Below are 13,230 nucleotides of genomic sequence, written 5' to 3'. Positions count from 1 at the left end.
GAGCTCTATTTTCAACTTTTGAGGAACTTACATACTGTTTTCTAAAGTGGCTGTACCAGCTTGCATTCTCACCAACAGTGTATGAGGGTTCCCCTTTCTCCTCATTCTCACCAACATTTGTTGTTTCCTGACTTGTTAATTTTAGCCATTTGGACTGGTGTGACGTGGTATCTCACTGTGGTTTTGATTTGTATTTCCTTGATGCCGAGTGATGTGGAACATTTTTTCATGTGTCTGTTAGTCATTTGTATGTCTTCTTTGGAGAAATGTCTGTTCATATCTTCTGCCCATTTCTTAATTGGGTTATTTTCTTTTGGATGTTGAGTTTGATACAGTCTTTATAGATTTTGGATACTAGAGTGCCTGGGTGGCCCAGTTGGTGAAATGTCTGCCTTCAGCTCAGGTCATAGTCTTGGGTTCTGGAATGGAGCCCCACATTGAGCCCTGCATTGGGCACCCTGCTTGGTGGGGAGCTTACTTTCCTCTTCCCTCTGCTGCTCCCTCTGCTTGTGCTCTCTCCCTCTGTCAAATAAATAATGAAATCTTAAAAAAAAAAAAAAAGATTTTGGATACTAGCTCTTTATCTGATTAGACATTTGCAAATATCTTCTCCCATTGTATTGTACAAGACACGTTCTTTAAATACAAAGCTACACATAGGTTGGACGTAAAAGAATGGTAAAAGATACAAAATAAAAACACAAATCATAAGAGAGCTTCAATGACTATATTAATATTAACATCAGATAAAGTATACTTCAAAGCAAAGACTTTAGGGGCACCTGGGTGGCTTGGTGGCTGAGTGTCTGCCTTTGGATTGGGTAGTGATCCTGGGGTCCTTGGATCAAGTCCCACATCAGGCTCTCTGCAGGGAGTTTGCTTCTTCCTCTGCCTATGTCTCTGCCTCTCTCTCTGGGTATCTCATGAATAAATAAATAAAATCTAAACAAAACAAAACCCCAAAACTGTAAAAGGTATTTCACAATGATAGAAGACGCACTTCATCAGAAAGATATGACAACTTTAAGTGTGTATTATCCCAATCATGGAGTGTCAGATACGCAAAGCAAAAATAGGATTAAAGGGAGAAGTAAACAAACTCACAATTATTATTAGAGATTTTATTTATTTTTTAAAGATTTATTTATTTATTTATTTATTTGAGAGAGAGCGAGAGCATGAGCAGGAGGGCAGAAGGAGAAGAAGAGAGAATCTCAAGCATGCTCAGTGCTGAGTTTGGAGCCAGATGCTGGGCTCAATCTTACAACCTGAGATCACGACATGAGCTAAAACCAAGAGTTGGACACTTAACTGACCCTGTTACCCAGGTGCCCCTTAAGTAGAGATTTTAATACCTCTGAATAATTGATACAAAAAGTCAATTACTTGATTAAAAAACTAGTAAGGACATAAAAGATCTGAACATTATCAGCTACCTTGACTTAATTGACATATACAGAACATTACACTTCAAATAATAGAATAAAAATTCTTTTCCAATGCACAGTGAATAGTCATCAAAATAAACCATATCCTAGGCCATAAACAAGTTTTAACAGATTTTGGAAGGTTAAATCCTTATGGAATATATTCTTTGACCACAGCAGAATTAAACTAGAAATCAATAGCAATAAGATATCTGGGAAAGCCCCAAATATTTGGAAATTAAACAACACACCTCTAAAAAACTCATGATATTCTGAAATAGGTTGAAAACATGTCCATACAAAAACCTGCACACAAATATTTATAGCTGCTTTATTCATACTTGACAAAACCTGGAAGCATCCAAGATGTCTTTCAATACGTGAGTGGATAAACAAGCACTGGTATACTCATACAATGGAATATTATTCAATGACAAAAATAACTATGAAGCCGCAAAAAGACATGGAGAAACCTTAAAAGCATATTACTAAGTGAAAAAAGCCAATCTAAAAAAGGTTGCATGATTCCAACTAGATGACATTCTGGAAAAGGTAAATTTTTTTTTTTTTTTTTTTGAAAAGGTAAATTTACAGAGACAGTAAATTTACCAGGAGTTTGGAGGGAGAGAGAGATGAGTAAGTGAAGCATGGGAGATTTTTAGAGCAGGGAAACTATTCTGTATGATACTGTAATTGTGGATACATAAAGTTATACCTTTGTCAAAACCCATAGAATTGTACAACACAAAAAGTAAAACCTATGGGCGCCTGGAGGCTCAGTCAGTAAGAGCATCCAAATCTTTATCTCAGGGTTGTGAGTTTGAGCCCCACATTGGGTGTAGAGATTAGTTTTTATGAAAAGATTTTTGAAAAGTGAAACCAGGGCACCTGGGTGGCTCAGTTGGTTAGGCATCTGCCTTCAGCTCAGGTCTTGATCCTGGGTTCCTGGGATCAAACCCCACACTGGGCTCCCTGCTTGGCGGAGAGCCTGTTCCGCCTTTTCCCTCTGCTGCTCCCCCTGCTTGTGCTTTCTCACTCTCTCAAATAAATAAAATCTTTTTAAAATAAAATCCTTAATAAAATAAAAAAGTAAAACCTATTGTAAACTATGGATCTTAGTTTTTATGGCTCATCAATTGTAACAAATGTGCCACACAAACACAAGATATAAATAATGAGGGAAACTGTGTGTTGGGGGTGGGGAGGGAACCCTTGGTACTTTCTCATCAATTTTCCTATAAACCTAAAACTGCTCTAAAAAAATTAAGTTTTTTTAAAACACCTGTGGCCAAAGGTTGTAGATGAACTGATGCCTCCTAAGTTCCCCATGTACCTAAACCTATACTTCTGATCTTCTGTCATCCCATAACGTCTCTAACAGAGGTTTATCTGCCTTGAAGAATTAACTTTCTCAGTCAGGAAGGGGGTTTCAGGGAAGAGGAGCAGATGTTGAACATGAACAAGATCATGGAGAGAATCATGGGAATATCAGTGAAACCAGTTGTTCTGGTTTGAAATCTGGTTTGCCCTCTTGCTTGCTCAAACGTTCATTCCACAGTGTTTGAGCTTCTACTCTGAGCTAAAGTTCTGCGCTGGGAACGGAAGGCATAAATGGCAACAAGCCACAGTTCCTTCCCACAAGGCAGTCACGATCCAGAGGGAGACAATGACAAGTAAACAAGCAGTGACATGACTGTTCACTGTGCTGTTACATCTACATTACATACATTGTAGATTCAGGGGTCTGGGGAGGAGGATCTCAGGAAGGAGTATCCAACCTTGCCTAGGTTTGGTCAAGTTAGACTCCCTCCCAGAGGAGGTGAAATAGAAGCCAAGCCTCAAAATTATAAGCAGCAGTTAAGAAATGGAAATGCCTCCTGGGCTTGGTCAGGGATCTGGACACAAAAAAGAACGGAGCCCATTGGAAAGCTGCAATCGGGTCACTGTGGAATGTAAATAGTGTGTGTGTGTGTGTGTGTGTGTGTGTGTGTGTGTGTGTGTGTGTTGGGGTTGGGAGATGTGGAGGATAGAGGTGAAAATGGCTGGAGAGGCAGGCAGGGACTGGTCAGACCCAAGCCTTTGACCTCAGTAATGCCTACTCAGCCCAGCCAGACCCGAAAAGCCTGCTCCCAAGAGTCTGTGCCTAAGGCAGATGATGCATCTTGGGGAGACTCACCAAGTCTTTTTTTGAACACATTTGGTAGAAGAAGTGATCATATAATTACGGTGGTGATAATTAGAGGAACTTCCATTGCTTCTTTCAACAAACATTGCATAAAATGTGGCCCTCTCATGTCGTGGGTGGGGTTCAAGGGATGGGGAAGCCAGGCATCCCTTGTGGGGGAAGCCAACGCCTGTATCTATCTCTTGCCAAGCACACCTGACTACCCAGCTGAGGCCCAGAGGTGCCATAGATACACCTGGGACTGCTCCAGTGTGGAGCTGAGTGCTGCTGGCGGGGGTGGGGGGAACTGAAAGCCACTCCCCAGGTTCCCCAGGCTGAGCAGACTCTAGCCAACCCACAGGCTTCAGATTTATTTCATTCTGACCTTCAAACCTGCAGAGATCCTGCCCAGGACCTGGAGGTGCCTTTTACATCTTGGCAACCTTAGCCTGAGATGCTCAAGCCACTGGTCTCTGGGCTCACATTTCTTCTTCCTAAGACCACATACATGGGGTCTCAGTGGCCTGGACATGCTCCTAGCCCTGTCAAATGCTGTTTGACTTCTTATAAAATCTGCATTCACATGTTTATCCAAGAGACACCTCGAGGGCCTCTGGTTTAGATGGAGAGAAAAAAAAAACTTTTTTTAAAAGATTTTATTTATTAATTCATGAGAAACACACACACAGAGAGAGAGAGAGGGAGAGAGAGAGAGGCAGAGACACAGGCAGAGGGAGAAGTAGGCTCCATGCAGGGAGCCTGACGTGGGACTCAATCCTGGGTCTCCAGGATCAGACCCTGGGCTGAAAGTGGCACTAAACCGCTGAGCCACTCGGGCTGCCCCGAAAACCTTTCTTTTTATTTCTAAGCCCATACCTTCACCCCAAACTCTTCTCCCTCTTTTCTTCCACCAGGTTTTTCTCAGTGCAAAGAATGATCCCGTTGCTTCTGGGGAGGCCTTGATTTTCTTTCCTCTCTGCACCTCATTTTCCATCCATCCAATACCAACTTTTCACTTGGCATTGCCTTTAATAACTCACTGGGAACTAAAATCCAAGTGAATTGCCCAAAGGCTCTGTGTCTCTTTCTGTCTCATTAGCAACATGTCTGGTCTGTTTTGTTCTTAGTTTTCCAGACAAGCTTCTGTGCCTCTCAAAGCCACTTGTACCAATGATTTCTGGCCTTTCCCATTGGGGCCTGAAGCTTCATTCATGCTCCTTCCCATGGGGCCTGAAGCCTCACTCATGCTCTTTTGAGACAGAATGGCTGTGTGTCACATTTAAGGAGATAGTTGGCATCTGTAAAACACCAGGCAAAGCCATAAGTAGCTAAATGATCATCAAGAATTTAGGCTCTCTGCCTTCCTATCTCCCCACATATCCCCATATCCAGTGCTATTTATGGCTGGGCAGGTATTTGCAGGCTGGTTATCTTTCTGTCAATGGTCAGAGGAAGGACACCCAGTGGACTCTTATTTTCTTGGGGCCCTGCCTCAAACCCTCTTTGGGACTTTGATCTTATCAGCTGGCCCTTTCCCAGGGCTCTCTGGTGGAGCTTCAAGATACATGTTGAACATGACTCGTCCTGGCACCTGGCAGTGGAGGAAGGAGGATGAAGGAGAGATTGCTCCTGAAGGAAAAGTGTACTTGGCTTTCTCATTAATGGGTTCTCCTTGGGAACAGGCAAGCAGCAGATGTATGGGCAATGGCCAACTGATCCATTTGTAGATAGATTCAGGGTGTGGTGTTCCCTCTAAGCCTGGGCAGGCCCTGGGAAACTGGAGCAGAGCTAGATCCTGGCCTGAAATGGGGCAGGCTGCACAGGAGCTGCAATATGCTAGTTTCAGGTGTGCGATCTCTGCTTCCCTTGGAGACTGGGGTCCAGAGGGCTAGTGTGTCTGTTGCCGGAGTGTGCTTCTCAAACCTGGAGCTGCGCTGATCGTTTTCATTCATGAACGTACTAACTGGCAAGGAGGCTTAGCTCGGCCCTTCAGAGTCTGGCCTCAGTGTGCCTTTATCATGAGTCCCTTCTCTCAACACTCCCCAGTACAAACCATCCATCCCACTCCTGGATCCAAGCTCACTCCAAGCCTTCACATCTTTGGGCCTTGCCCCATGCCATTCTCTCTTCCTAGGATGGCTTTTCTCCTAGTAAGCCACTCTGGAGAAGCATCCCCCCATGGCCAGAGGCTCAATACATCTCTCTCTCTCTCCTCTTATGCCCCAGATTTACTCTGTTGATCTCTGGTCTGGCTCTGTTATGTTTACTTCATGCCAGCCTCCAGTCATGCCGATGGACAGTTCCCTGAACTTTCTGCTCCTGCACAACCAGCTCCGCTTCATCCTTCAGGTGTCAACTCCAATGCCATCTCCTCAGCTGGTCCTTCCTTGACCGCCCCATCTAAAGGCAGGCCCCATCCATACACACTCTGTCCCATTCATTACTTGGGATCATCGTCTTCATGACACTTAGCTTCTGAAATTTTCTTTACCTATTTGTCGGCCTGGACTATGTCTCTTCCTCTAGAACGTAAGCTCTTGGAGGGCAGAGATCCGGCAGGATCAGTTGATACGTGGTTGGTTCCCAGTAAAATATCTATTGATTAAATGAAGGCAACTATGGGCATTCAAGTTGGCACCCTGAGGACCTGGCTCAGAGCCCGGCGCAGTAAAGGTTGGCTTCATGGGACATTCGCTACACGAAGGAGCGAACCAGAGGTGCAGCACTCGGACCGCAGACGGACGCGTTGAGTGACAGCTGGGGGCCCCTCGGCCCGCACACTGTTGACCGACCGCCGACAGCTGAGTGGCAGCCAGCGGACGCGCAGCGGGGCTCCTGATTGGCTGGCGGCTGCAGCCCCTTAGAGGGGAAGGGGAGGGGGCCCGAGGCGACAGCTCCGCGTGGGGAGGAGGCGGCACCAAGCGGCGGGAGGCGGCCCAACCGCCAGAAGCTCTGCGAGCAACAGTCGCCTCGAACCGGCGAACCGACGTCTCCGCGCAAGGGCCCGGCGCGAGGGGCGGGGCGCGCGCGTCACGTGAGCGTGTTTTGGGCACGTGATCCGCGCGGGGCCAGGGCTGGCCCCCGCCCCCTCCTCTCCTCCCCTCAGCGGGTGTGAGTCGAGCGGCCTCGCCTCACCGCCTAGCGCCCCCCTCAGCCGCCGCCGCCGCCGCCGCCTCCGCCCGCCGGCCATGTCCCCGGGCCGCCGCCGCCGCCGCTCGAGCGCGGCGCTCCAGCGGCCCAGCGCGCAGTGAGCGCGGGGCCCTCTCGCTACTCGCCCGCCCCGGGGCCCCCTTGTTCTCAGCGCCGCCGCCGCCGCCGCCATGTTGGGTTTAGAGCCGCAGCGGAGCCGCCGCCGCCGCCGCCGGTAAGGGAGGCCGAGAGCGGAGCCCGCCCCGCCCCGGGGCCCAGGGAGCGGGGCCGCCTCGGAGCCCGGCCTCTCCCCGCCAGCCGCCTTCCCGGCCCGCCCGCCGTGCGAGCCAGCGAGCGAGCGAGCGCCGGGCCGCGGCCGCGCCTTCCGCTCCCGGCCCGAGCGAGCCCGCCGCCGGTTCGTTCCACCGCCGCCGCCGGGCCCGGCCAGAGCCTGCAGCGGAGCTCACGAGAGTCAGCGCCATGGCGGAGCAGACCTACTCGTGGTGAGTGCGGGGCTCGGGAGGCCGGGGCGCGGCGCAGGTGGGGGTCGGGGCGCCGACGCGGCCGGGTGGGGGGAAGAGGAGGAGGAGGAACAGGTGCGCGTCGCGGGGGGGCGCGGGTTGGGGGTGCACGCCCCCCTCGTCCCCACCGGAGGGGGCGGCTGGCGCTCGTGGAAGGTGGTCAGCGGCCGGGGACCCGGGAGTCCGAGAAGGGGGATGGAGGCGGTGGTGGCCGCGGCGGATGTCATCTGGTCATGGGCGGAGCAGGTGATGGAGAAGGGGAGCATGACCCCAGAGGTGGGAAGCCCACGGATGGGAAGTTGAATGCCGTGGACACTCCGGAACTGACTTGAGGGGGTAGCTGCTGGGTAGGAGGATTGAAAGGGTGGGCAGAGGCGGGCCAGGGCAAGGGTGGGCCACCGGGCTGCGAAGAAGCTGGTAGGAAAAACAGGTGATAAGAGGCTGAACTTGGAAGTTGGAAGAGAGGAGGAGCCGTCTGACTGGGGCTGCTGCTTAGCACCTGCGTGGCGACTGAAGGGAGAGTTGGTAAGGTGGGCAGAGGCCCGGGTGTGATCAAGGAAAACCACGGAAGGAACGTCTTGGGAACCATGGAAGGGAGTCCCTTGTGAGGAGGTTGGAAGGGGATCCTGTTTGGATAACCACATTCTGGAAAAGGAGTCGTTGGTGGCAAGTGGAGCATGAGTAGAATCTTTGTGAGGTTTGGTACTCTGTTCTTCGGAATTTAAAGTGGCCTGCTGCCCTGGATCAAGTATGGAGATGGAAGATCTGCAAGTTCATGTTTTATGGGACTTCTAACGCTATTAAATATTTTGTTGAGGAATGAGAAGCGCACTGTGTGGTTTATGGAGTGAGAACTTAACCTATCCTGAGAAGGGAATGCAGTGTTTGGGGAGATGGGGGTGAGAGGCCTCCCTTTAGCATGTAGAGGTGGAGTATTTGCAGGGGTGGAAGGAATGATGGTAGCTTCCTTGAAGAGTGGAAATTGGATAGTGAGGAGGAAGTAATAACCGAGGGTGAAGAAGGAAGGAATGGGATGGTAGGTATGGGGATGGGAAATCTGGTTGCAATCTAGAGAGATTGTTTGAAGATGGTTTACTCTTTGAAGCAAATGTGGTTTGGGACAGAATTGTACTGCTTTTCCTTGCTAGAAAAGAGCACAATTGAGTGGGAAAAGCATGGCGTTTGGAGTTGGAAGATTTGGTTTGGTAGTCCCTCTTTCACCGCTAACTTGGTTTAAAAGTAGGCAAGATAGTAAGTTCTCCATTCCTTTTCCCTTGCCTTTTTCATAGATTGTAAAGATTAAATGAATAACTTTAGAAAGCCAATGGAAAACTGTAAAGTGTTACATTTTATTATATTATCGTTAGGGGAACGACAAAGAAATGGATAATACATGAAAATAAAGAATGGTTTTAGGTAGAGGGCTTTAATGGAGTGGATGCTTTGTGGTGCTTGAGGTTGTGATAGATAAGTCAGGAACTCATTGTGTCTTCACATAGGGAAAGAGGATTGGTGATGGAAGATGATAATTCAGAAGGGAACTTCAGTGCTCAAAAAGAAGAAAACAGAGTCTGAAAGAAAGTCACACTAAAAGAAGAATTAAAACGTTGGTGAACAGTTGTGACTGCAGATGTATTTTTAAAAGCATTAACTGATTGGATAGTTTTGAGCAACAGTGAGCTGCCTCTCCTTAGCAGGTAATATGGAACACAAGATTACAGTTTGAGCTTTCTTACGGACAGAGTTAGAGTTAAGTTCTGTAACTAACTTAACTAACTCATCTTGAGCTCTTAACACTAACTGGTTTAGCTGAGAGTCCTGATGGCTGCCCTTCTGCTTTTACTGTGCCATATAGAGACCATGGTCGGTTGAAGGAGTAAACACAGTGGCCAAGAAGTGAAGAAAATGAAAGTGTTTTACTAGATAGTTGGCCATGTGATGTTGGATGGCTCTACTAGTTGGGGGGGGGGGGGTACTGTTTTGTGAAGTTTGATAGTTTACAATATTTATCTTACTAAAATACTTCCATCTCAGCTCCTTTTGCTTTATAGGCAAAGAAACTCATTGAAATTAGAATGTTTATTAGCCTCTCACCTTTAGCGAGTTTTGAGATGGAGAAAGTTTTTACATCATCTTGAGAGAGGGAGGTGTATGAGGAGAGAGGATTGGGAAACCAGGCAGCTTTCTAGGTTCTGATAGTTACTGTAAGTAATATCCATCTCTGAGGTAGGTGAATGCTCTGTTTTATGGAAGAGGAAATTTAGGCTTAGGATGCCAAGTGATTTGATGAGATACTTCACTTGTGATGCTTTGTTTTGTTTGATACATTGTCCCATCATTGTATTCATTCTCCTTGTAAGTATGAAAAAGGTATTCCAAGAGTACATATGAACTGAGTTTTGGATTATCTTTTTGCAGTATCTTTGTCACTGTTCTTTTGATTTGTGCAAATAAGAGATTGTTTTGTTTTGCTTTTTTATGGACTTGTACTATGTTTGCATGTGGCCATTAGGAAAATCAACCTTGTGGGGACTATTGTGGCAGTATAAATTGGTCTGAGGATGGAGTCAGTGAAGAATCTTTTTTAAAAAAAAAAATTTTTTTTTTATTGGAGTTTGATTTGCCAACATATAGTATAACACCCAGTGCTCATCCCGTCACCCAGTCACCCATCTCCCCACCCACCTCCCCTAGAGTTAGGAGTCTCTCATGTTCTGTCACCCTCTCTGATTTTTTCCCACTCATTTTCTCTCCTTTCCCCTATAATCCCTTTCACTATTTTTTGTATTCCCCATATGAATGAAACCATATGTCTGTCCTCCAATTGACTTACTTCACTCAGCATAATACCCTCCCGTTACATCCACTTCGAAGCAAATGGTGGATATTTGTTGTGTCTAATGGCTGAGTAACATTGTATATATAGACCATATCTTCTTTATCCATTCATCTTTCGATGGACACCAAGGTTCCTTCCACAGTTTGGCTATTCTGGACATTGCTGCTATAAACATTGGGGTGCAGGTGTCTCAGTTTTTCACTGCATCTGTATCCCCAGTAGTGCAATTGCTGGGTCATAGAGTAGCTCTATTTTTAACTCTTTGAGGAACCTCCACACAATTTTCCAGAGTGGCTGTAGCAGTTCACATTCCCACCAGCAGTGCAAGAGGGTTCCCCTTTCTCCACATCCTCTCCAACATTTGTTGTTTCCTGTCTTGTTAATTTTCACCATTTGTCAGTGAAGAATCTAGAATATAGATGTCAGAAGATTAAAAATAGTTTCCTTAGGATTTTCTTTTCTTGTCTTTTTTTAAAAAGATTTTATTTATTTATTTGTTTATTTTTAAAGATTTTATTTATTTATTCATGAGAGACCGAGAGAGAGAGAGAGGCAGAGACACAGGAAGAGGGAGAAGCACGCTCCATGCAGGGAGCCTGATGTGGGACTCGATCCAGGTCTCCAGGATCACGCCCTGAGCCAAAGGCAGATGTCCAACTGCTGAGCCACCCAGGAGCCCCTAAAGATTTTATTATCAAGCAATCTCTACACCCAACATGGGGCTTGAACCCATGACCCTGAGATCAAGAGTCACAAGCTCCACCGACTGAGCTAGCCAGGTGCCCCAGGATTTTAGTGTAATAAGATAGGTAAATTATAAAGCAAGATTGGTCATGTGGTAATTGTTGAAGCTTAGTGATGAGTACTTGAAGGTTTATTATTCTATTCTGTATATTTTGACATGTTTACATTTTTCATAATAAAAAGTTAACTTAAAAAGAAACTTCTATACATGCTATTCATGCTGTTTTCTGGTTTCTTGTGCTTGCTTTCTGTGTTGAGAAGCTAGAGTGGGTGTATTGACTTAAGAATATGTAGGTTATGACCTGATGAATGAGGGGGCACAAGCCATCCAGGTATTTGGCAGATACCTCCATCAGCATCTGAGCTCCCACTTTGGGAAGATGAAATCCAAGGGGTCATTTCAGTTGAAGGTGCAGTTTCAGTACACTCATACAGTGGAAGTACAGTAGTCCTCCATTATCTGTGGGGTTTACATACCAGGAACCCAGTGGATGTCTGAGACCAAGGGTAGTACTGAACCCTGTATATACTATGTTTTTTTATACATACATATGTATGATAAAATTAAGTTATAAATTAGGCCTAGTAATAGATTAACAACAAATAATACAACAATTATAGCAACATACTGTAATAAAAATTACGTGAATGCAATCTTCCTTGAAGTATCTTATTGTACTGTATTCACCCTTGTGATGACAGATGAAAAAATGCTTAAGTGATGAGATGAAGGGAGGTGAATGACATAGAGGTTGTGGCGTAGCGTTAGGCCGCTATTGACCGTATGATAATAGATGAGGAAGAGGATCATCTGCTTCCAGACTGTGATTGACCCTGGTAACTGAAACCATGGGGCCCAATGAGCCAGGGAACGGGCAGTTCTCTGTCCCAGGTAGGTCATGAGCAGGAGATACAGAGCAGGGTAGCAAACACCTGTTACTTACAAGGTGATTGGTGTGCAGGTCAGTAATTTGGGGGGCTTACTTCTAGTGGTTATTATTAACAGGTGCCCAGGGAAAAGCAAAGCAGGGACTTACAGTGTGCATCCTAAACTCAAATCCTTATCTAAATATCCAGACTCTAGTTGTGATTACAAATATCATACTGTAAAATGGCAGCAACTGAGAAAAGCAGTGTTGTCCTCGAAAGTTGTTTTCCTTATCATACTTTATTCCTAGCAAAGTCTATCAAAATCTCATTACCCAAGGGTTCACCCGAAATTCCACATATCTGAGAAACATTTCTATATCCAACTGATCTCTTTATATTTGATATTTGTAGTCTGTCTGCATTTTTGCTACTTTTATGTGTTTGAATACCTAGCCTCTTCATTAGATTGTAAGCTCCTTGAGAGTAAGGATGCTCTTACAGTACCTCCCACATACTTAGTACATTGTCTTGCCTGTAGCTTCTGCTTAGAACACATTGATTGAATAGGATAGATTCAATAGGATGATTGTTCATCCTTTGTTGAAAGAATATTTTAAGTGTGAGGGAAAGCTACAGATAGGTGTTTATTATAATCCATATACTATACTTAATAAAAGCTCTTGGTAACTTAGTTTCTTGGTATCACAGTGCTGTAAGAATGAGTAATGCCATCCTTAATAAAATTTTAAATAAAAGCTATTGACAGATGAAATTAAAATAATTGGTAGTAATACTGCAATCTTTATCATGATGTAACCACAGGACTCAGCTTGTATCCTTCTTACTTGTATACTCAGGAAGTAAAAGAATGCATGTGAAAACACAAATAGAAGGTGGAAGCTAGATTTTTTTATTAATTTGGGAAAAAACACCTTGCTCGATGTGTATTTATGAGCAGTTACTTTAGCATAAGTTCTGTGGGAAACAGGAATTTGTCTCTCTTTCCCTCTCTTTTTTTAGGAACTTCTCGATGGAGTCAATGCAGTACTTGAATCTTGGTGGTAAAAATTACTTAAGTTAGCGTTAATGTTGATGTAGGGGGAAAAGGAAATAAGTACATGTGGACCTCATCGAAATGAATTTTGTTTCCAAAGTAGTATCATAACAATTTATTGTGTGTTTTCTGGGTGCTAGGGCTTTAAAGCATTGTTTTTTTTTTTTTTTTTTTTTTTTTTAAATTTTTATTTATTTATGATAGTCACAGAGAGAGAGAGAGAGGCAGAGACACAGGCAGAGGGAGAAGCAGGCTCCATGCACCGGGAGCCCGATGTGGGATTCGATCCCGGGTCTCCAGGATCGCGCCCCCGGCCAAAGGCAGGCGCTAAACCGCTGCGCCACCCAGGGATCCCTAAAGCATTGTTAAATAAGGAAACTGAAGCTCAAAGAATTTAAGTAACTTGCCAAATAACACGTAAATGGTAAAAGGGCTCAAAGTGAAGACTGTTTAACATGATTCTGTGGCTAAATCTGTCTACT

The 13,230-nt window shown here is 45.4% G+C and overlaps 1 protein-coding gene and 1 non-coding gene across 3 annotated transcripts in view; one reads left to right on the top strand and one right to left on the bottom strand.

Annotated features, from left to right (window-relative positions):
• Positions 1-6,817: 6,817 nt before the first annotated feature.
• SPPL3 (signal peptide peptidase like 3) overlaps positions 6,818-13,230 on the top strand; it is a 140,313-nt gene continuing 133,900 nt past the window's right edge. The window contains exons 1-2 of one of the 2 annotated variants that reach the window (XM_025474226.3): positions 7,067-7,223; positions 8,741-8,938. Coding sequence is in view for 1 of the 2 variants with exons in the window: in XM_025474227.3 (XP_025330012.1) it covers positions 7,201-7,223 (23 nt within the window). In the remaining variant the exon portion in view is untranslated. Of the gene's footprint in view, positions 7,224-8,740; positions 8,939-13,230 lie in introns of both variants that reach the window. The other variant, XM_025474227.3, reaches the window with a different exon arrangement.
• TRNAK-CUU (transfer RNA lysine (anticodon CUU)) lies at positions 10,789-10,861 on the bottom strand. The gene has a single exon. It is a non-coding gene; the product is annotated as a tRNA-Lys (tRNA).

This window comes from Canis lupus, chromosome 26 (genome assembly GCF_003254725.2).
Source record: "Canis lupus dingo isolate Sandy chromosome 26, ASM325472v2, whole genome shotgun sequence".
In the NCBI taxonomy this organism is placed as follows: domain Eukaryota; kingdom Metazoa; phylum Chordata; class Mammalia; order Carnivora; family Canidae; genus Canis; species Canis lupus.
This window is presented reverse-complemented; position numbering and strand designations above follow the sequence as displayed.